Raw genomic sequence first — 24,410 nt, forward strand, 5'->3', positions numbered from 1 at the left:
CACTTGTTATATCTAAATTAAAACTTGAGATCTAAAACCATAAAGTCATGATTAATTCGAAGAGATTAACAATAATCAAAAGAGCGGAAGCTTATACCTGAATCCATAGATGAAACCTGAGATGAGTTTTGGATCTTCTAACCCTGAATCCATAGATGAAACCTGAGATGAGTTTTGGATCTTCTAACCTTAGGGTTTTCTCTATAGCCGAATTTTCTCTCAAGACGGGGGTGAAGAGAATTAGAGAGTGTAATCCTAGATTAGGGACCATAACCCCTTATTTATAGATGTTGTACTTTTATAATTTGGCCCCTCAACAAATCACAATTACAACCTGGTATTTGCACATATAACCCCATGACTTATTTAAATACCCATTAACTCAACTTGATTGATCACTTTAGTGGGTTATCCTAAAAGATAGCAATACACATTGATTAATCATATGTGCCTACAAATAGATTTATTAGATTAAATCCAACAGAAATAGCATACACCCTATCATGTGCAATATATAAGCACGAGCATAATATTAAATCATCTCATCTGTGGCATCAATCGGTATATCTCCCAAAAATATCGATCGAAGTCATGATAGCTTCATCACACCACTCCTCAAAATCGGGAACCTGCCCAAGAAGCATCTCACATACTTCGGCCTAATTTTGATCATCAGTGCCCGTAACAACCGGGTCATCTATGTGGAGCCCAAATATGACGACTACATCCTGAAGTGTAATCGTACACTCCCCTATATGCATATGAAAGATGTTGGTCTCCGGTCTCCACCTCTCAATCAGGGCACTGATAAGGGCCCAGTCAAGCCTAATATATCTCACCGATGAACACTCTCAAAATCCGACCTGAGCTACCAACTATAGTACTCGATTATCCTTCATCTCCCAACCTGAGTGACTCTTGGAATGGTCCACTATGCTGATTTCTTAATATGAGTCGTCGTACGAGCATCCTTTGGTCGCGGAATTACCAAAAGGTGGGTTGAGAAGAAGACAACTAAAACACAAGAACAATTCAGTATGGCAAAGGAAAATACATTCTCTAGATTATGAAGAATCAATTATTACAAATCTCTCCCTCACAATCTCACTAGAATCGAGAACAACCTCTCAATCCTCTCTAAACCCTAATACAAAGATTAGAATTTCTCTCTGATCTAAGATCTCTAAGATTATCCTCACAATCTAAACCCTAATCCTTTTGGTTAGGATCTCACTTAGACCTAAAACCCTTTAGATCTACACATTGGCCTCTCACCTCCTTGTTTAGAACCCTAAACAGTCCCTATTTATAAGGTTTACAACGTGTTGGCAATCTGGTAAATAACCAAAACCAAACCCAACTAGGATTCTTTCAAAACAGAAACCAAGTCTGCCCAGGAAACCTCGATGAGTCGACTCATGACTGTATATGAGTCGACTCATGACTGATGAGTTGACTCATAAACTGATGAGTCGACCGAGCAGAAACTTTTGACAAGACGGCTGGGTTTCGTGAGTCGACTCATGACAGGCATGAGTCGACTCAATCTGATGAGTCGACTCATGTACATGTATGAGTCGACTCACGAGCTGAAATCTGGATTCTTCGAATCTGCTGCTCGTCGTCTCGTTTCACGCTTCCACCTGTGCTCCGTCGTGTTGCTTCACACCACTATTCTCAAGATATCATGAGAATCACCTATCCTCAAGCTCCCATGAGGATCGCTTTTCCGAAGAGAAGATACATCCGTATCATGGGTCCCCCTTTTAGAAACTTGAAGTCTCATTCAAGTTAGAACTTCAGCTGAGGAAACTCTCGAGCCCCTCCATATTTGTTGACTTCAGTCATCTTCTTCTTCCTTAATCTCTGAACTCCTTCCAAGGAAAAGGATCTCGCTAAGCTTCTTGTATTGCGATCGAGTCAGGACCATACACAGGATGCCCCTTCACCGGATCTGATTGCTCTGATACCAACTTGATACGAGTCGCCGTGCGAGCACCCTTTGGTCGCGGAATTACCAAAAGGTGGGTTGAGAAGAAGACAACTAAAACATAAAAACAATTCAGTATGGCGAAGGAAAATACCTTCTCTAGATTATGAAGAATTAATTATTACAAATCTCTCACTCACAATCTCACTAGAATCGAGAACAACCTCTCAATCCTCTCTAAACCCTAATACAAAGATTAGAATTTCTCTCTGATCTAAGATCTCTAAGTTTATCCTCACAATCTAAACCCTAATCCTTTTGGTTAGGATCTCACTTAGACCTAAAACCCTTTAGATCTACATCTTGGCCTCTCACCTCATTGTTTAGAACCCTAAACAGTCCCTATTTATAGGGTTTACAACGTGGTGGTAATCTGGTAAATAACCAAAACCAAACTCAACTAGGATTCCTTCAAAACAGAAACCAAGTCTGCCCAGGAAACCTCGATGAGTCAACTCATGACTGCATATGAGTCGACTCATAAACTGATGAGTCGACCGAGCAGAAACTTTTGACAAGACGGTTGGGTTTCGTGAGTCGACTCATGACAGGCATGAGTCGACTCAACCTGATGAGTCGACTCAACCTGATGAGTCGACTCATGTACATGTATGAGTCGACTCACGAGCTGAAATCTGGATTCTTCGAATCTGCTGATCGTCGTCTCGTTCCACGCTTCCACCTGTGCTTCGTCATGTCGCTTCACACCACTATTCTCAAGATATCATGAGAATCACATATCCTCAAGATATCATGAGAATCACCTATCCTCAAGCTCCCATGAGGATTGCTTTTCCGAAGAGAAGATACACCCGTATCATTTCTACTACGGGCTGCACGTTAATCAAAATTGAGAAAATTTTTTAGAATATAAAAATTAAAACTAGTGCCAAAAATAATAAATATATACAATATTTTTTACCTATCCCAAACCAATCTTGTGTGAACAACGATCTGACTGAATGTATAATATGTTAGCCTGCATCGGTCCCGGATCTATAATGGATATCTACAATATTTTTTCAGTTGAATGACTTAATCATACGTATTCAATATTAAGTAAAGCATACATCCAACATAGAAAAGAAAAATAAGAATAGAACATGCATAACGATTGTCACATATTCAAGATTAAAAATAAAAGGTTATATTTACAAAAATCATATGCTATAAATTCCATACAATTATGCCTCAAATAATCAACGCCTAAGCCAAGTTAGACAACTGCTTTTGTTGTGGCCCGGTTGATCGCACCTACTACACTTCTTTTTCCTCTTAATTCCATCTTGACCATCATCCAAATTATTTCTAATTCATACGGAACTAGGTCGCCCAACTGATCTTTTTTACATAGGAGGTAATATATGTGGCCTGCATTGTGTCTAATGTTGACTATCGTATGGTGGATGAAAACACTCTTTATACATTTGTTGGTAGTTATAAGTTGAATACCAATATGTGGCAAATGTATAATGTGATATCCTCGTACCCCCTGTAGATCTGAACAAGTCACTACAACATGGGAACAAGGAAGCTATTGTAATTGTGGTATATTGCAAGTGCATGTACAAGTTTGATCCACTAGCATATTAACTTTGTAAGATCGATTTTCTCTATATGATATTCCCTCAATGACCTCCCATACATTAAAATTATATCTAACGACACAAAATGATCAATCCTGCACAATCTGATTCGCTAATATGCCTTCAACTTTCGGTGTCAACTCCGACGGGATATTTGCTCCAAATGTGCGTCATCTAAGGAAGAATTTATTAAGTTTGTAAAATATTTTTGCAACGAATGACTGTATTGACATATCACATGCTCCTCTAAGCACACCATTGAAACTCTCAGAAGCGTTAGGTCATCATACAAAACTATTTTCTGCCATCTTCACATAAGGCCCACCCATCGACATTGTCTAGACCCAAACTAGTATCGATCTAATCATGTGCAACTTATGAAATGGACTTAATCTTCTCTCATAGTTGCTCATAAACTAATTTTTCCGTTGCACATCTAGCTTGTCAAATAAGTTCTTGAAGATGCACTTGGTCATGCTTCCTGTTGAACTTGTCTCTAATATGTGCAAGCAATAGCGAAGTTGATGCAGCGACGGAAAATGTCATTGGAGTGCTAGTGGAATTACTTTCATCCTATCATATATGAATGTAATCAACCGTGTTCGCACACTAGGGATATGATATCTAATGCATGCAAAAAATCATGCTCAATTTTTCGGGATTTCAACATCAACCCTGCAAAGGCCAAAGAAAATAAACCGCTATATGCGTCTATTCTGGTTGCAATAAGCAAAACGCCTTTATATTTACCGTACAAATGGGTGTCGTCAATGATAAGAATAGGACGACAATATCTGAATGCCTCAATGCAAGGCCTAAATGCCCAAAATACCCATGTGAATCATCTATCTCCGCCGTCAACAAGATCCGATGATACTTCGTACACTGTCCCCAAATTTCCTTTTTTGAGTGCTTTAAGATAATGTGGTAAGATCTTATAAGATTTGTCCTAATCTCTGAATATTTTTATCATCGTCTTCCTCTGAGCATTCTAACACTTGTTGTATGATATATCCAAGTTGATCGCTTTATGCACTAAAATACGAATATCCTTTGACCTTAGATCAAGATCATCCCTTAGTTTAGACATAATCAATCGATATATCAAAGAGGTGGACGCATGTTTATGATTCATCTCTAATCGATGATTGTTATATGTGTAAAGTCAGTTATAGTGTGTTATTTTAAATCGCCAACCTACTCTTACAGCCAAGCGTGAATTAAGCTTCCAAGGACATTTTATATTTCCATCATGGTGTCCACCACTATCTTCTTCCTCACAATCTTTGCAGCAAAACAAACTACATTATAGCTTGTTGCATTGCTTTTCGTCTGCCTAAACTTGATATTTTTTGATGGCCCATAAATGAAGTGTATGAATCAATTTCTCATTGCTTTAAAATAGATCGCCCTTTCTGAATGAGAAGTCATCGCCTTATGTATCATCATTTAAATTGGTGCCAATAGAAATACTTTCCATTGTGAAGTCATCAACCCATTCTTCTCCATGAAGTTCATCGGGAGACGGATCCTCTAATACGACATACTTATTGTTAGAATAACATCGGTCAATATATTGGTTGTCCTCTTCATCTATAAAAAATGCCATGCTATTAAGTTCTAAGCCATCTTGTGCATCATCATCCTCGGATTCAACACTTGCATTATTATCTTCTATCGTCACTCTTGTGAAAGACATTATATCTTGATGGGGAGCGTTATCACTGAAGGCATTTTGAAGTGCCTACAAGCGAAGGACCGCTCAAGTATTGTGACTGTGTCCATCCCATATCCTATTGTGGAGACAAAAAGCCGGTGGAGTCAACTTCAAGATCCTTCAACATGCGAGATTATACTCCATTGTGATTCACCGATTTGCCAAATTTCTATGATGGCTTTTAATAAATAATTCCACTGAACGCTTCTCATCATACAATATTCCAATGAGACCTATATCACAGTCTCTTAAGATTTGAATGCTGCATGTTCTTTCCCCATAACAGGATAATTGCAAATCATATTGAGGTGATACACACGTGGATTGGTTAATGTAAGTTTGTGTAAATCATTAACCAATCCATCGAAAGTACATGCTTTTGATATAAACAACGGTTTCGTCACACCTCCTTCATATACAAACATATTATTCTCGAGATAGTTAATCTTCCCATTATATGAATAAAGAATTACGATTCGATCGTTCATCGTTACCTCTGAAGACTAAAAATTCCAATATTAATATTACACAAAAAACGCAAAAAATATTATTTACAATTAAATTCTCTTATATCGATTATACACATCCATAAATTTTACCAAATGTCAAACCTTTATTATTTTAAGATTGCCTAATTTAAATAATATTCACTTTTTAAATTTGAAAAATAATACACCATTTTTTTTACAATTTCCCCTCTAACTTCATATACAATTTCTTTATTTTTTTCACAAAATTCATAAGTATTTCGAAAATTATTTCAAAAACTAAATTTAAACAAGTTATTAGCATGAAATAGTGAGAATATGTACATTTAGGAGAAAAAATAAAAAATTTAAAGATTTTACTAAAAATTTATCGATGCCCTAAATTTGATATCTAACAAGCTCTGGTGAACTCCGGCGTTTTTTCAGCCCTAAAAGAGGACGACAGTGACGACGACGACGGGAGTGAAGACAGCGGCGGGACGCGGACGACGGCGGCCTGGGGGGGCACGCTGACGGGAGTGAAGACAGCCGACGGCCCCACTGCGGCTCGACAGCGCGCCTGGGGCACGCGGTAGTGATCTAGGGTTGTGGGGAGTAGAGAGGAGAGAGAAGAGAGAGAGAGAGTGGAGGAGGAGTAAAGATAGAGAGAGAGAGAGAGAGAGAGAGAGGAGAGAGAGGACGAGAGAATGGAGTGAGGAGAGATGAGGAGAACGAGTGGGGATAGAAACGTGAAACGAGATCACATGAGGGAAAGTTAAATACTAATCTGCGGGATAGGCCTACTGCAACTCCACAGGAATTCAAATCCCGTGAAGTTGCAGGTCCAATTGCCAGAGAGCCATCGCTCTCTGGAGCTGGCGCCTGCAACGTCACGGGGGTATGAAATCCCGTGAAGTTTCGCCTTCATGGGATTTCAAAGCCCGTGAAGATGTAGCTTCTCATTTACCCCCACTAACCAATGCTTTAATTAGGCCTTAAATTTCATGGAATTTTAAATTTCCTGAAGCTTTTAATATTTTTTATTATTTTCGACCTAGTTTCAGCCAGTTGGCTGAAACTGAGTCAAAAATGACAAATATTTTCAAAAGGAGTCGTTTTTTAAAAATAAGTTGCTAAATGGTCTATTTTCAAAATTTGTGCTATAGGATTTGCTAAGGGGCTGTTTGTTTCACCATTTTTATGGAAAAAGAATAGGATTTGGGTCTGACAATGAGAAAATTGTAAATAAAGGATTCTTTATGAATCCTATTTTTGAGTTTGGTCCCCTAAAAATTTATAGATTTCGGAATTTATAAAGTTGAAAAAATATGCTGATTTTATAGAAACCCAAATCTGATTTGGGCGGATTTGGAACAGAAAACTGATGTATTTGTACTATTCTCCCTCTTTTTTTTCGGATTCTATTTCTTCACAAACCTAATATTATTATGAGAGACCAAATCTCATTCTCATTTCAAACCAAACTAAAGAATAGGAATCAGAGGTTTCTATAAGGTTGGATTCTATTTTTCTATGATATGAAACAAACATATAAAAAAAAAAGAAAATTCCATACCAACACAAAAATATGGATTCCATAAAAAATGGATTCCTAATGATATTCTTCTTGAACCAAACACCCCCTAAAATCCCATCTTTCTTCTTCTTCTTCTTTCTCTCGTCAAAGAAGCAAAACGGGCAGCGGCATGACGGCAGTGGCGGGGATCGACGACGGAACAATGCGCTCCATGGCCATCGGTGCCGTATTTACCGACTACGTGAGTCAATTCCTCGACTTTCACTTTTCTTTTTAGTCTCGCTTGAATTTAGGCTTTATTGTTGATTAATAGGAAATTAGGTTTAATGGCGCATTGTGAAGTTTTTAGGTTAAGGGAGTGATTATACGAGAATATAACTGATATAGAGACTAAAACTTGAAGGGGCTTGTGAGCTACTGATGCTTGCGTTTCCCTTTAATTTGGAATTCTTTTTCCCCCTTCTGTGCCCGGGGAACCTAAACCCTAATGGACTTGTATAATCTGCTCATGACAGCAGAATAATATATAATTCTGGATGCCTATTTTTTTCCTAGGGACGTGGGGGAAGTAAACATAGGCCATCGAGATAAAGTCTAAATTTGGATTAAGTGTCCAAAGCAGTGTTGAAGTCTGCAAATTTTCATTTCTCTTATAATTTATTGTTAAGTTACATTTTTTTTCCTGGCTTTCGTGTCATTTACTTTGGTGTATGCTGAGCTCTTTTAAATCTCTTGCTCTTAATTTTCAGGCAGGCAAGATAACTTGTCTTGATTTTCATCGCACGGATGATTTGTTGGTCACTGCAAGTGAAGATGATTCCGTGCGCCTTTATGATATTGCAAATGCCAAGTGTGTATGCTCTCCTCTTTATTCTTGCGTATAGTGCTCATGTTCTTAGTTAATCGTACTTTTACGTAGTAGAACAGACTTTAATTTGCTGTTCCTTATTTTTTTGAGCTTGCAATTATAGATCTACAGCGCGTTGAAATATCTAAGTTAATGTTACATTTTTGTGCCTTAAAATGTCTTAAAACTTTCAGGCTGTTAGCCTGCTTGTACCTTCCTGGGAAGTTGACTGGTGTAACATGTCACATTTTTCTGGCAATTACGAAGTTCTGGTTCAATATCTATCTGTTAACAATTATATTGTTTGATATACACTGCTTACCCGCAACCCTACAATTTGCAACCTTAAGAACCATAATTTCAGGATGCTCATCATGAAACACTATATGTTATTGGACGATCACTTTAGAGCTAAGACATCATTAAATCACTTTGTCGAAAAGTTTAGACTAATGTAATGAGGTTTAACAGTTTATACCAAGATAAATAAAACTTAGCGCTTCCATATATTCTGAAGGTTTGGGTAAATAAACAAGTTCTTATAGGATTTGAGATTCGAACCCAAGATCTTCTGAAACCTACCGTGTGGTTATTCTGCCAAGAAACCACTTTAATCAAACTATGGTGATGGTTTCCCAGTTTTTGTTAATGTTTTAGCTCTAGACTTTCTCATAACAGTACTTAGTTTTGAACTGTTGTACCTCTAGGTTATTGAAGATGACATATCACAAGAAACATGGTGTGGATCGTATATGCTTCACCCATCATCCAAGTTCCATTATATGTTCTTCAAGGTACAATTTGGAGTCAGCAGGTGTGTCTCCGTCTTAACTAATACTTTTCCTATTCAATGAACTGTTACTTGTAACTTTCAATATAACTTTCAAGCTTTATTCTGTTCCTTCAACAGAATCCTTACGCTATATTTCTATGTATGATAATCGATGCCTCCGCTACTTCAAGGGGCACAAAGAAAGGTAAAATTTCTGCTTGTTATTAAAACTGTTGTAACTACTATCAATGACATTTTTGCTTGTTTGCTGGTTATTTTAGCATCTATTGTTGCTTGTTTGCTTATGTATAACTAATGCATTTTTGTAGAATTGTCTCGCTCTGTATGTCTCCTATCAATGACAGCTTTATGTCAGGTTCACTTGACCATAGTGTGAGGATATGGGATCTTCGTGTAAATGCTTGTCAGGTTGGAGTTTCTGCTTCTTAATGTCCTGTTTGAAAGTAGGGATACATTTTGCAATAATTAGCATTGTAAGGATTTTTTTGGGAGTCCAACATGAAATTTTAACCTTGCTAATCAGAATTTCTGATTCCGATTCATGCTTACTTTTCTAGTCTTCAGGGTATTCTGCATTTGCGTGGTAGGCCTTCTGTTGCATATGATCAACAAGGCCTTGTTTTTGCTGTGGCAATGGAAGGTGGTGCTATCAAGTTGTTTGATTCTCGCTCATATGACAAGGTCTACATTGAGAGTTCAGAAACTTTTTCTTTTTTTAATTGTTGGGGCTTACCTGATGGACTTAACCTGTATCTTAAAATCACAGGGTCCATTTGACACATTTTTGGTTGGTGGAGATACAGCTGAGGTCTACGATATCAAATTCAGTAATGATGGGAAGTCCATGCTTTTAACAACAAAGAATAACAATATCTATGTATTGGATGCTTATGGTGGAGACAAGGTTAGTCTACCAAGAGATTGGTAACAAGTAAAACATGAAGTTCCTTGAGCTGTGATGTGAAACCTGCAGATTTGACCTTGAAGCGTAGTTCCATGTGCATAATGCATGTCACATTTAAACCTTGGCATGTTAGCTCATGATACTTCTTGTTTTAAAAACCTTATAGGCAGGTGTTCTCAAGTACCTATCTGACATGTTAACGTGTTCTATATGTAACCTTCTCGGTCATAATTCGAAATGACTGTCATACTTTCAAGTTTCAACCTTTTGGTGGGAGTTAGTGTCCTTTTTCATTATCATGGTTTATCAGAACCCTTCTCCTTCCTTATGGATCTATCATCCATGTTTTATTAGTTCCATGTTTTGTTCTTTATCTTGAACACAAATATGAGCTTTTTGAGGCCATTTATGTGACTTTTGTGTTCCCAGTAAGGCAGTCTCTTTCACTCTTTTACATATTAGATGTAGCACTTATCCGCCAAGTAACATCCAGATTGTTCTGTTGACCACAACTTGAGATCAATTTTAAATATCCCTGTTTTCTAAATTATCTACATACTGCATTCAACGTTGCTCTTAAATTGGCCATGCAAACAACAGAATTATTATTTCACCAGCAATTGCAGGTTCATTTGATGTTTTATATCTAATTTTTATTGTGTATCTGGTCATTTCCAGACAATCCTTTGCATTGATAGTATTCTTTCAAGTGGCGTGATACAACAGAAACCTGTGTTAGATGATATTCAATACTTTCTGTTCTTGTATGTAGCGCTGTGGATTTAGTCTAGAACCATCTCCCAATTTATCAACCGAGGCTACTTTTACTCCAGATGGGCAATACGTGGTGTCAGGTAAAATCATATATTTTTATAATGCTGGTGTTTTTGCATGTTAAATTGTTATGCTGCATCCTTTTCTTTTGTGAACAAAATGTTAGATTGTCTTACATTGAGATGATTAATACTTGTCAAATATTAGTTTTCCATCATTGAAATCCACATTTTAGCTAATTATTGCACTTACTTGTATCCATCCAAAATGATGCTCATAACAACTTATTATATATTTATATATATACCAGTTAACACAATGGTTATGAAATTGATATTTTGGATGAGATGATGAACTTAAGGTATTCAGTGTTGAAAATTAGAACTTGATCATGGGCCAATTTAGTGTGTCTCAGTAACCAGAATTACCAAGTTTATCTCGCCATGCATATGGTTGAAAGTTGAAGATTGGAGAAGGGGCATCAAATCTAATTTGCATTTGCTTAGGTGCAAAAATTCTACACATGATCTGACATGGAAACTGATAAAAGACAGTGATATAAGTGAAAACCAAGTGTGCAAGAAGGGCATGTATAGATCAGCACTATAATATTTCATATGAAACATAAATCTTCCTAGTCCTACAGTTTTGTTTCCAGCTAATGGGATTTGCCACAAACCTGTGCCACGTGGATGTCTAATAAGCATAAAAACTTGTGAGATAATACAACTATTATTATTAGTAACTTAATATTATTGCTTTTTTTTTGGTGGAGGACATTGTTGTGCTGAATTAAAAATATTATTTCTCTTTTGGTTAAATATGTTAATAGCATCCTAGAAATTAACTGAGTAGTAAACAATATTCACTTTAACCTTAGAGAACTTTATTAAAGTAAATATATAATTCTAGAAATATGAATTCCAGTCACTTCAATATATTAGACAGAGTAACTTTTCATAACATATAGACTGATGAGTCCTATATTCTTTTGCATATTATTTCAACATTTTTCATTCAAAAGTTTCTCTCTTTGACCAAATTAGCAAGTTTCACCAGGTCTTAGGTTTAAACCTCATCATTATTGAAATTTACATATTATTGCCCCCTGTTTATTCTGACTGTCCTATCAAAGCTAAATAAGCTTCCTATTTTGCATAAGTGGTACGTAACAAGTACCAGTGGGTTTCTCAGCTATTCTTTGTCATGTTGCACCGTGCATAGTTGAACACTGTAGATTGTCATTATCACCAGTATAGTAGCTATTATACTACATAATTGTAGTGTGGCTGCATTTTACTAAAGCCTGAACACAATATGTGAATAGAAGGTCTGGAGTCACAGATGTCCATAGTGTTCTGGTCAGATCTGCTTACGTTCCATTATGTTCATTCTGCCCGTGTTTTTATGCTCGTTAGCTGCATGTTGCTAAAAATTCTGTTCATTCTTTTTTATCTTACTATGAAACCAAATGCATAAGTGTGCTTTTTTGGAATGGTTTCTACATTCAGCTGCCATTTTCCTCATTTTTACTGTTTGCAATCTGAAGTGTAAGATTAGGATATTATATCTATGTATATCTTGCAGGTTCCGGGGATGGAACCTTACATGCTTGGAATATCAACATGCGGAATGAGGTATGTATCATAAAATTAATTTTACTTCCACTTGAAGAGAAACAATGTCTTTATTCATTGCTGTCAGCAAAGTTAACAACTGCATTTGCAGACTAGTGAAATATCTTTAAACTCACTGACATTAAGAGTGCCTATATCTATTGTTGTGGACTAAACTGTTTGGCTCCTTTATTGTTTTATTATGACATTAAGAGTGCCTATATCTATTGTTGTGGACTAAACTGTTTGGCTCCTTTATTGTTTTATTATAACGCAAGTACATGAGCACACACAGATTCTTTCCAATTTGCCTCTTCTTAAATTGAAAAGCAAGTGCTGCCTGAAGTAGATTTAAATTGCAAGGTTATTGATAGCGGATAGCGTCGCGTAGCGGTGAGGTATTGCTAAGGCTATTTCGGGCTAGTACGGCAAAATAGCGGTAAAAAACACAAAGTCAAATAACGGTCTAATTTAGATATGTATAAATAATAAAAAAGGAAATTAAAGAAAAATCTAAAAAATCTAAAAGTACATATTAGATGATTTAAAGAGATCCTAAACATGAAATAGACATGTAACCATCACATAATACCGAAGATGACTGGAAGAGTCAAAAAGTCGTCGCCTTCAAGAAGAAGAGCTTAGCGGTGACAGGACTGCCCTAAGAGGAGCTCACAGTGAAGGAGGTGAGAGGAAGTATCAAGGTAGGTGTCAGAGGCTATGAGAGGTGGCAGGAGTATGCTAAAAATCACAGGAGACGGTGGAATGCAATGGTCAAGTGTCAGAGGCTATGAGAGGTGGCAGGAGTATGCTAAAAATCACAGGAGACGGTGGAATGCAATGGTCAAGGGTTGAGTTTAATTTAAAAAAAATAAGCCTCAAACCGCTTTTAAATAGCAGTCAAAAAGCAAATTTTGAATGCAATCGCTCACTATTTACTGTTATGACACACTATTTGGCTGCTTTTGCGAACAAACATATTCCGTAATATGTCACCGCTATTGCGCGATAGCGTAGCGGGTGATAGCGTCGCGGGAAGGGACCGCTAACGCTATTAGCGCCGCTATTGCGGGGCTATTTACCGCTATTTATAACAGTGTTAAATTGATTGTTGTGATTATTATTATCGGTACATACTGATTATTATTATCGGTACAGTATGAGGAAAGATACACTGAGCTACCGTGTAATGTTTCTTCCAACACCAAATGGTGTATTGTGACGTGTTTTATTATAATAACAAATTTCAATTGAACTTATATTGGTAATGAAAACTTCAGGAAGTTTAAAGAAAATCCTCTCAATTAAAAAAAAAAAAAACTAACAATAGTAGAAGTAATATGATAACCATATTTAGTGAATATCACTGACGTACCAATTTTCCATGTCACAACATAAATAAAATTTCTCTATATAAGCGAGGAAGTCGCTTAAAACAAATCTAATTCTGCAGCAAACTCAAATTTGTTATCGTGTAGACATGTCTTCATGAGTCTAGAGGCAAATGCCACCTTCACCATACTTTGTTTATGCAGGTTGCCTCTTGGAACAGTCATATTGGTGCTGTAACCTGCTTAAAATGGGCCCCACGTCGATCCATGTTTGCCGCTGCCTCCACAGCACTTGCATTTTGGATACCCAATCCATCAAAATTGAATGAGGCGGCGCCAGCTGCCAAAGCTAATCCTGCACAATGACTAAAGTTCACCTATCCTATCCTCTTTCAGTTTTATCTGCTTAAAGAAAGGTACGGTTTGAAACATACAACCAGCAGGTTTTAATATTGTTTTGGTAGCCTCGGGGATTGGTAGGGTGTTGGTTACATAGTTTTAGTAAGCTACTTGTACTGATCTCTTTATTTATTCGTCTTAACTATTTGGCTTTTGTTCACGGTTATGCCCACTTATTCGTGGCCTACAAATTATCTATTTGGTTATGCCACAGGAATATACTAGAATTAGGAACCTGATGAGTAAGCAAATAGAAGATATAGAAGAGAGTATTCATATTAGATTTTTGTGGTTAATAACTTAGGTTTTTGGGTTGATGATTAGGTACTATTTAATTTGTTTTTGATAAATATTTTCCATTTTTAGATGTTTAGACTTGATTTTGCATCCATTTTTTTTTCTCGTAATTTCATTATCCGACTCTAATAGATATTTCTGCGGCTGTTGGCAGCGGATAGGTTGGGTTGTTCAATTCAGAAATATCGTTTTCAATAAGTGTATTGCTCTTTCAACTTCGCTGTGATTAGCTTCTGATTTGAATGTAAATCCATACATGAATAAGAACCAGATCTTGTTCCGTCTTTCTGTTTTGTTTTCCCTGATATTTCACCAGAAACAATCTCTAACTTTAATTTATTACCTCCAGCTAAACACCTTTACTAAATCCCCTACATCAATCACAAAACCGGGTCAGTAAAATCCTAATTTGAAGTCCGAACCCAATATCAGTGGAGATAAGTAGTGGAGATAAGTTCAGACTTCAGACCTTCATTTCCTCCTTGAGCCCATCCTAAACTAATGTTGGTTGTTTGTCTAATGACTCTGATCTAGCACATGATTCTACAGCGACCCTTTACCTGCTGTTGTTGATCACCTTTCCTCATCTTTATAACCTTAATCCGCCACCACAGTAAAAAGAATTTCTACACATTATATCATCCCAAGGTTCATTCAACGAAACCCTGAAACTTTGTAAACTGAGAGATCCGATACAAAGAAATAAGTATCTAATTTGTCCTGTATTAGATTTGACATTAGAGTGAATTCCGATCCAAACATCCAACTTGATATTGATAGAAACAGATTATTCAAAAGTGGGATTCCTTTGCTACAAGGTTCTCTGGCTCCAACTGCACTTGGACACTGATTCAAGCAAGGATCTCTTAATCTAGTCAAACTCTCAAAACAGCCACCTCACTCTGATATCAATGGGATTTGTCATGTCCTCTACAAGTGGCTAATTTAACTCTGCCTGGACTTCCAACCAGCAGTTGTAGGGGGTTGAAAAATTGTCATTGCTTCTGCCTTCAAGCTGAGGCAGTTCTCACTTACTGAGATACTAAACACATGACAAGTTCTTTGTATACATAGCTTGCTTATAAGATTAATGCAACTCATAAGGTCAAGTGCACCCTAGGCTGTGTTAATAATTACACACTGGTATTTCAAGAACTATTTGGATCTTTTTGAACCACATTGTCATCTAAATCCATCGGAAGATCATTCTGGAGAGACTTGATGAAGAGTAACAACATAGTAGAAAATATAAAGAGAAATTTATATTAGATTCAATATCTACGTTTTTAGTTCTTGAGTTAATAATTAGGTAGTAGTTTTATTTTAGTTTGAAATTTAACTGAGGAGATGACCCAAAATAGAAGTAAATGGAAGAATATGATTCATGTACCCAAAATTTAGGAATAAAGCTTTGTTGTTGTTGCATTGCAATTTAAGATTTTTCTGTATTTTTGATGTCTATGTAGAGTCTGTTTTTGTCACTACCCCAATTTTCGAACCTAAAAGGAATATTGGAGTTGGACTAAACCTGTGAAAATATCCTCTTAAGAATCTACATTCATCAAAAGACCATCAAAACAATCTCATCATTGAATTAAAACCAACAACAAAGTATTCTCCATAATCCAAAAGTCAATATTAATCCAATTAACTTGAGATAAACAAATATTTCTCAACATGAAATAAAACTCAATCTAAAGGTAAATATTCCAATACTACAAAGCTTCCAATTATAAACTACATATCGAAAGACTTTATTCAACTTTAGCAATATGCAAGTTTTATTCCTTGCTCCCTTCTAATAACTTAGGAACCACCAACTCCATCTAATCCTGAGTCTTTTTGGATGAATATAACACAATGAGTTCACAACTCAATAAATGGATATATTCATACATTGAACACATGGTTTTGCAAAAAACTCAAATATTTCGACAAATGATAAGCAAAATATAAAAATAATATAGAATTATCAATGAACTCTAGTACTTGATGCAAATATTTAAAAACTTAAAAAACATGAATTGGAAATAAGCAAGTCACGTCTTAATGTGATCAACACTTCATACTCCGGTTGACTCGATAAACCCTACAATTATTAAGCCCATGGTTTCGGGACGGTGAGACCCAAATTTGGGTTCTTAGCGCCAAAATAAAACCTCATAGAGGCACATTGAGCCATGTTTTGATAATTTGCTTATCTTCGACATATACTAGCATATTGACTTGAGATGCATATGTTTTAAGAAAAAATGAACAAAATTCATATAGCTAAATAATTTATAAAGAATTGCCAAAGGCCAATCAATAGTGAAATTAATCAATCACATATGTATCTCAACTTACTACTATATGATAAGACATGATTGTCAACAAAGAAATTGTTAGAATTAATATAAAACTATAATCCTTGATCCTCATCATAACTTTGAAGTTTTGGTGTAATGGTTAGAGGAACTAAATTTAAGATGGTATCAGAGCAACCCAGGTTCAAATCCCACCGGCCACGAATTAAATGCGGATTTTCTAAAAATTGACACCGCTACGTGAGTCCAGGTTTCGACCCATAAAAAAGGGCGCTCGACCTGCGGGTGCATGTTAGAATTAATATAAAACTATAATCCTTGATCCTCATCATAACTTCGAAGTTTTGGTGTAATGGTTAGAGGAACTAAATTTAAGAATTATTATTTCAGTGTCCAACCTTGTTCAAAATGTAATTTTTTCGAGTGCCATTTTCTTTACTTTTTTTTGTGTGGTTTCTCTAGATTATGTTCATGCAACTAGAGAAGCTCCTTGGATCATTCACTCCTCTTGAGAGAACCGATCCATGAAGTTGTTTCTGTTCCTTGCAATTACATTTCTTCTCTGATTGATTATTTTGCTTAGGAATGGAGCCTCCACTTAAGGGTGTCATCAAGGATGTCAAAGGAAGGGCACAGTGCTACAAGCGAGATTGGGTTGGAGGAATTTGTTCAGGTTTCAGGTATACCCATCAGATCATGTATGTGATTCTTTCTACAGCTTGCTCACTGGTTCTTGTTCTTCAATGCTAGGATACTGGCTCCCACTCTGTACATTTTTTTCGCTTCTGCACTTCCTGTAATTGCTTTTGGAGAGCAACTAAACAAAGATACTGGTCAGTGTTCTACTAATGAAATGCATGTGGAAATTTTGAGTTAGCCCTGTTTCCATTAAAGATTTGTGAGTTTTCTTTGTCAATTTGTGCTAGATGGATTATTGAGCACCGTGGACACTTTAGCTTCTACTGCTATATGTGGCATCATACATTCTATACTTGGTGGACAGCCAATGTTGATATTGGGAGTTGCCGAACCCACAGTGATAATGTATTCATACATGTATCATTTTGCCAAAGGGCAGGCAGGTCTTGGCACGCAGTTGTTTTTGGCTTGGACTGCATGGTATAGTTCTATCAACTGGAAACCATGTTTTTCTTTAATGTCTTTTTGTAGTTTGAGGGTTTTGAATTTGCTCGTATCTGTCTTTTGCAGGGTTTGGATCTGGACAGCTCTCATGCTGATCCTTCTTGCAGTATTCAATGCTTCTTCTATACTTGGAAGATTTACTAGGATAGCTGAAGAGCTTTTCGGGATGTTGATCACAGTACTTTTCATCCAACAGGCTATTAAGGTGCGTATATAATTCAAACATAACATGGAAAGCATGGATGCAGGGTGGAACCTAATTTGTTTACTATTTACCAATTTTGAATCTTTTATATCTTATCACAGGGAGTAGTTGGCGAATTTACTATTCCTAAAGGTGAGAATGAGGCTCTACCGGTTTATCAGTTCGCGTGGCGATACATAAATGGATTATTAGGGGTCATATTCTCTGCTGGAGTGGTGTTCACATCTCTGAAGAGCAGAAGGGCAAGATCATGGGCATATGGAACAGGTTTCTTGCATAACCTAAGATTTTCAATTCCTAACTTTATGTGGTACTAATGTTTGATAATTAATTAATTACTAATTGCTAATGAATTCAGGTTGGTCTAGAAGTTTGATTGCAGACTATGGGGTCCCTCTTATGGTTATGGCGTGGACAGCATTGTCATATGCAGTCCCAGAAAGCATTCCTTCTGGAGTTCCTCGGAGGCTTTATAGTCCACTTCCTTGGGACAGCAAATCCTTGCAGCATTGGAGCGTTGCAAAGGTAATACGTTTTCCAGAATCACTCACTTGTCATTTGTCATTAGCTGTCAATTCAATTACTTATTTAATTACATATTGTGTCTTATTTCCATTCTTCAGAATGTGGGGAAAGGCATTTATTCTATCAATTTTCTTTCATCTAAATACACTGTAGCGCATCCCGGGGCCCGCGAACCCTTTGGGGCTGTGTAAGCTGTGGGACCACTGAGTTGCCAAAATGTGCTAGCACTAGTTGCTCTTGAGCCCTTTGACTTCATTATTTAAATGTTGGGGCTTCACACAGAGACCTATGCTTATTGGTCTTTTATATCTTACCTTACTTCTCTATATTTTAAGGCACCAAAATTTGATGCTTGCAAAGCGTACTTCCAGTATATCGTTTGCTACTTGTCATTTACCTGCCAAACAGTTTTGCCTTGGTGTTCCCATTTGGTTTAGAGTTCAATCAAAATATTTTTCTAAATTTTGTGTAAGTGACAATGATGATGAACAGATTTGACATATTTCTACTTGAGATGGAGATACTCCCCAGTGTTCTTTCTGAGAATGGAACCCTAGTTCCCTTTTTGTTGCAGTTACCAGTAACACTGTACCAAGGATCTCTGATCACACTTGAAATAGCGACGACACATGAGAACTTCTCACTAGGTGGCCATTTACTATGGAATTAAAAAAACTTATTGTGGGTTTGTATTCTGTTTATGACATTCAAGTGTCCAGTAAAGAATGTAGCTGACAGTAGTTTGTTTGTGCATGTTTATTTTTCGTGTTATCATATCTCAATAACCGTTTTGCTTTGAAAGACTGAATTTTGTTGTAATCGACAATTGCAGGATTTGTTTTCGGTTCCCGCGTTATACATACTTGCAGCTATTCTACCTGCCCTTATGGTCACAAGCCTTTATTTTTTCGACCACAGTGTTGCATCTAAGATGTCTCAGCAGAAAGAATTTAACCTAAAAAATCCTTCTGCTTATCACTATGACATTTTGATTCTTGGGTTCATGGTAAATATACATTTCTTGTTTCCATTTTTTTTGCAATCAAACATCATTTTTTCAATGTATTATTCATGATGTACGCGAGCTTCATACCTGCTATCCTGATTTCAGGTTTTGATTTGTGGGCTACTTGGGATCCCTCCTTCAAACGGTGTTCTTCCTCAGTCCCCCATGCACACGAAGAGCCTTTCTGTTCTCAAGAGGCAGGTGTGGAAAAGTTCTGCCTGCAATGATTGCTAGTTTCATACTTTTATTTTGGTTTAGAAATAAAAATGTTTTTTTTTGTTAAAATTTCCAGCTACTTCGGAAGAAGATGGTTGAGACGGCCAAAGAGGGCATGAAGCAACAAGCCACCAACTTAGAAATATATGGTAAAATGCAAGAGGTCTTCATACAAATGGATGACGATGCTACTGAAGTGTTGACACCAAAAACTAAGGTCAATTCTCTTTACGTTTGGATTAGATACTGATTTTGCTATGTGTTAAAGGATATATTGTCAAGACTTTCTATATTGGACTAGTGATAATTAGTGGAGAATATGGCTTTAACTGCTACAGAGCCATACCTTTTTGTTCTATGCCTTCACTCATTTTTCTTTGCTTCCTTGGATTAGGATGTTATTAGCATCTTATGCTCTATCAAAATGTGATTTTAGACATTAGGTTATGTGGTTCAGTGGTTCCTCTAAAGTTTTTCTTACTGTAATTTTGTCCTCGTTTGGTGTATGTACACAAATCAAAACTTGAAAGGTTTAACAACTAGCTCCCATATCTTCTACAGACAGCGGTTATAGGAAAAGAGCTTATGGACTTGAAGAAAGCTGTTGTGAGAGGTGAAAGCAACGGGGAGAAAAAGGATCAATTTGACCCTGAAAAGCATATTGAGGCTTATTTGCCAGTGCGAGTGAATGAGCAGAGGGTAACCAACCTGTTGCAGTCAGTTCTTGTTGGTGTTTGTCTATTAGCCATGCCTGTCATCAAGATGATCCCAACATCTGTTCTCTGGGGGTATTTTGCTTACATGGCGATTGATAGCCTAGGGGGGAACCAATTCTGGGAGAGGCTGTGCATTCTATTCATTACTCCTCGTCGACGATTCAAGTAAGTCCTTGTTGCAGTTTCCTTCTTGAGCAAGTTTCCTAGGGTGAGAATTGCAGTTTTGATGAAAACCGAATTGGGAAAAGTAAATGAGTTGATAATGGTACTCCGTGAGTGGAAATTAAAATGGTTGCCCAATCCCCAAAAGCCAATCCTATATTCATGTTATTGTGGCTAACAATGATGGTGCAGTGGGCTAACAATGATGGTGCAGTGGGCTATCTTTGTTTCTGATACTCGAGATCGGCAACTATTAGCAAACCAAAGCCATGCCCTCATGCAGATACTGCCTTCTCTTATTTGTCTTCCTCTTGCATTCAATAGATGAGATGGTTTGGTCACATGCAACAGAGACCATTAAGTGTATCAATTAGGAGAAGTGAGATTATAATTAATGGAAAAAGGAGGACTAGACCATGGAATTGAATGGAAGAATATGATTCACGTAGCTGACACCAATGTTTGAGGATAAAGGCCTTGTTGTTCTTATTATTGCATTATACAGTACACTAGCCTTTTAATTATCTTATGTAGTAAAGACGCTCATCTTGCTGAAAATAATGAAAACATAGTTTTCCTAAATAGAATGTATATTAATGACATATAATCTTTGGCAGGATTTTAGAAGGCGACCATGCTTCCTTTGTGGAGACCGTGCCCTTCAAGGCAATAGCAGGCTTCACAATCTTCCAATCATTGTATCTTCTCCTGTGTTTCGGTATCACTTGGATACCTATAGCTGGAGTTCTTTTCCCTTTGCCATTTTTTCTTTTGATCAGCATCAGGCAGTACATCCTTCCTAAATTCTTCAACCCCCACGACCTGCAAGAAATGGATGCTGCTGAGTATGAAGAAATCGCTGGAGCTCCTGCTCGTGCACGCTCACTCTCATTCAAACTCTCATTCAAGGTATGCTGTATATTTTTTGACCATAAAATGTATGAGGTTGAATTTCACAAACTGCCATAAATTATTAGGGGTTTTGCGTAAATAAATTATCTAATTGTTTTAATTAGAGAAAATACTATAAAACTTTCAAATCAGCAGAAAAATATCATGTAAAAGAAAAAAAAAACTACCCATGAACTAAAGCACCATGAACATTCATGTATTATTATAAAATTACCAGATAGTTTTCTGATAATATATAGTTCCTGTTGATCTGAAAGTTTGTGGTATTTTCTCCTATGAAATAATATTCCTCACAGATAATAGCCAAAATCCTAAAATATGCAATACTTTAACAATAAATGCTTCAACCTTTTTTGCAGGAAAGGGATTTGTCTGCAGGAACCAGTGATGGAATTGAAACTTGTGATGCTGAAATGTTAGATGAGATCACGACAAGCCGAGGAGAACTTAAGCTCAGAACCAGAAGCTTCAATGATGATAGATTACCCCAGGCAAGATAACTCTTCTTTTCTTGAAGAATTACTAATTTGGATGAACTGTTGAAAAATTCTATATGATGTCTATATTGATGGTTACAGGTGTATCAGGGGAGGCTCTAACTGCGAAGAGATGCAGAGAAATGAATCGATTTCAGAGCGACATTTTGGCCATCCAAAGTGGTAAAAACTAGAAATTTTGTTGGTTTTATACAGGATTCTTGACATGAGAGGCTGCTCGAGTTCCTCAGTTTGCCAGAGATTCATTGGTGGATGTAAATACAGTAAACGATGCATAATGAGGGTGGGAGAGGAAATATGAACAGTTGTACATTAGTTCTCATTCTTTTCCTATTTGTATGGATTTTTGGTGCCTTACTCATTGAGATCAAATTTGAGAGGGATGAGGAAAGTGCAGTATGGTACTCCTGGCTGTAATATATTCACGAGGCGAAGTAATTGCTATTTAGTTGTTTAGTCTACAAGAACTGGTATGCTCACGTCTTTGGTTTCTTATCTTGTGTTTTTCGCATGTACGTGTACGTATACATATGTGAAGTGATTTTAATACACGTATGACTTCTCTAAGATGTCACTAAGATATTCATATTGGTCTGCCGAGATACATGATGTACTAAGATATTCAGATTGGTCTACCGAGATACATGATGTACTATAAAATTGAATTATCCATGCTGTTCAAATAGATCTATATGCTATTGAAAATTTTCCAAACTTCCATACGTTTCTACGGCTTCTTACACTTACGAGTGGTGCAAATTGCGAAGTAAACAATTTTTATATAATTCATCTAAAGGAGCCTCATAATAGACCGGAGGTCATAAAACTAAAGCTTCTTGCATGAAAATAAGAAGAAACACCCTGTGATTGATAAATAAATCCTCGATAGCATTTGACTCCAACAAATTTGAGAGATATATGCAGAAGGATACAATATGCAGAAGGATACAACTGCTATTAAATGTTACGTATAAAAAAAAAAGGTAAGAGTAAAAATTTAATTAGTTAATTAATTGAATAATGAATTACATGGGAAATGCAATCTTATTCACACAAAATTTGCTACACTAGCAAACATAAATATATATAAATTTTCTCAAGTGAAATATGTTTCGCTTTCTTTTGCTTTCTCCCTCAATTTCCCATCTATTGTACATTCTGCACTCGAATGTCCATCCATTGTTCTTGCGGTATACATATGCTTTATGCATGAAAGAAACCTCGACTCAGATTCCTGAATGTAATCTATCTCATTCATGAATGAACTTCCCTGTTCCAATCATCGCTAACTAGAAAAAGCCGATCGCCATCTCTGATAACACCCAACTCGTTTATCTCGGCTCTATCTTGACTGAGAACTTTAGTAGGCAAGAATTCAAATTTCTTCGCTCCAATCTCCAGCAACTCTGTGATCGACCCAGGAAGAAGCACAAGCTTTCCACACCTGTCCTCTTTCTCAGGACAACATATCGTTACTCGGATAGGATTTTGGTCTCCAATGCTTCTGGTACTAAGAGGAGGTGCTGTAGAGAACAGTCCATCACTACCCACATTGACACGAGCTGCTGACATGATCCCAAACAACGAGTTGTCATAATTACTTATCGTTTTCCTTTGATGAACATTACCCCCATTATTCTTAGTTCTTGTTGTATGCCAGACTTCGTGAGCAACATGATGCATTGTTGGCTCGCTGCGATATCTCCCAAAGTGAACTGAGGGAGAAATGTTACGACTAGTCCTAGTGTCCACGTTATCATTCTGACCTCTTTTGCTCTGGAAGAATGCTATAATCTCTTCATGCCCCTGTTGGTCAGCCAGATTACGAGAACTCCAGCCGATGCTGTTGAGCTTATCAATGTCTGCTCCTTGATCAACCAAGAACTTGACCATATTGATGTTTCCTTCAGAAACGGCGAAGTGTAGAGCAGTCGTGCCATCACTCCTAGGTACTGTTACGTCTCCACCATAGTGCACGATGTTTTGTAGTAACTCGAGGTTGTTTTGCTCAGCAGCAATGCATACAAATTGGCCCATATCACTGGAAGAGAGCTTGGCACCGTTGCTCAAGAGAAGCTTGATGGTAGCTTCATGCTTTCCGAGAATGGCTTCCCATAGAGGAACACTTCCTCGGTGATCTGTATGAAGGGAACAGAAATATTGCTCTGTAAATAAACTGTTCCAGAACTAATTTGCTTTGATGATCCACATCATCCATGAAGATCTCTATCCTAAAATGTTTATATGTAAAAATTCATGGGGAACACTCTTATTCATCCAGGATCAAATCATCATATGTTCTACTACTGAAAACCCATTATTTTCAAATCGTTTGCTGCATGATTAAAAAACATCAAAAGTGAATGTGTTTTAGACCATAAGAGTACTTTAGGTATGTTAGGATAATTTAAACACAGAACCAGGAAATAGAGAGACAATCACAAACACAATATTTACGTGGTTC

At 36.9% G+C, this 24,410-nt stretch overlaps 3 protein-coding genes across 4 annotated transcripts; 2 read left to right on the forward strand and 1 right to left on the reverse strand.

Annotated features, from left to right (window-relative positions):
• Positions 7,354-16,559, forward strand: LOC109840864 (WD repeat-containing protein 82). Of its 2 annotated transcripts, none has more exons than XM_020409666.1 (10): positions 7,354-7,538; positions 8,051-8,147; positions 8,852-8,958; positions 9,055-9,121; positions 9,246-9,345; positions 9,502-9,618; positions 9,704-9,841; positions 10,614-10,695; positions 12,203-12,252; positions 13,767-16,559. In XM_020409666.1, the coding sequence occupies exons 1-10, from the start codon at positions 7,376-7,378 to the stop codon at positions 13,926-13,928; spliced, it is 1,083 nt and encodes a 360-aa protein (XP_020265255.1). In that variant the 5' UTR covers positions 7,354-7,375; the 3' UTR covers positions 13,929-16,559. The 2 variants fall into 2 exon arrangements, with proteins under 2 accessions (XP_020265255.1, XP_020265256.1); XM_020409667.1 differs by having other exon boundaries at positions 7,374-7,538; positions 8,047-8,147; positions 13,767-16,557.
• Positions 17,145-22,515, forward strand: LOC109840863 (boron transporter 4-like). Its single transcript, XM_020409665.1, has 13 exons — positions 17,145-17,244; positions 17,315-17,397; positions 17,491-17,683; positions 17,774-17,912; positions 18,014-18,179; positions 18,271-18,437; positions 19,270-19,443; positions 19,549-19,644; positions 19,736-19,876; positions 20,221-20,540; positions 21,155-21,446; positions 21,809-21,940; positions 22,028-22,515. The coding sequence occupies exons 1-13, from the start codon at positions 17,150-17,152 to the stop codon at positions 22,046-22,048; spliced, it is 2,019 nt and encodes a 672-aa protein (XP_020265254.1). The 5' UTR covers positions 17,145-17,149; the 3' UTR covers positions 22,049-22,515.
• LOC109842450 (potassium channel AKT1-like) lies at positions 22,918-24,264 on the reverse strand. The gene is made up of 2 exons (XM_020411327.1): positions 24,261-24,264; positions 22,918-24,084 (listed from the first exon to the last, which is right to left on the reverse strand). The coding sequence occupies exons 1-2, from the start codon at positions 24,262-24,264 to the stop codon at positions 23,201-23,203; spliced, it is 888 nt and encodes a 295-aa protein (XP_020266916.1). The 3' UTR covers positions 22,918-23,200.

This window comes from Asparagus officinalis, chromosome 5 (assembly GCF_001876935.1).
Source record: "Asparagus officinalis chromosome 5, Aspof.V1, whole genome shotgun sequence".
NCBI lineage: Eukaryota > Viridiplantae > Streptophyta > Magnoliopsida > Asparagales > Asparagaceae > Asparagus > Asparagus officinalis.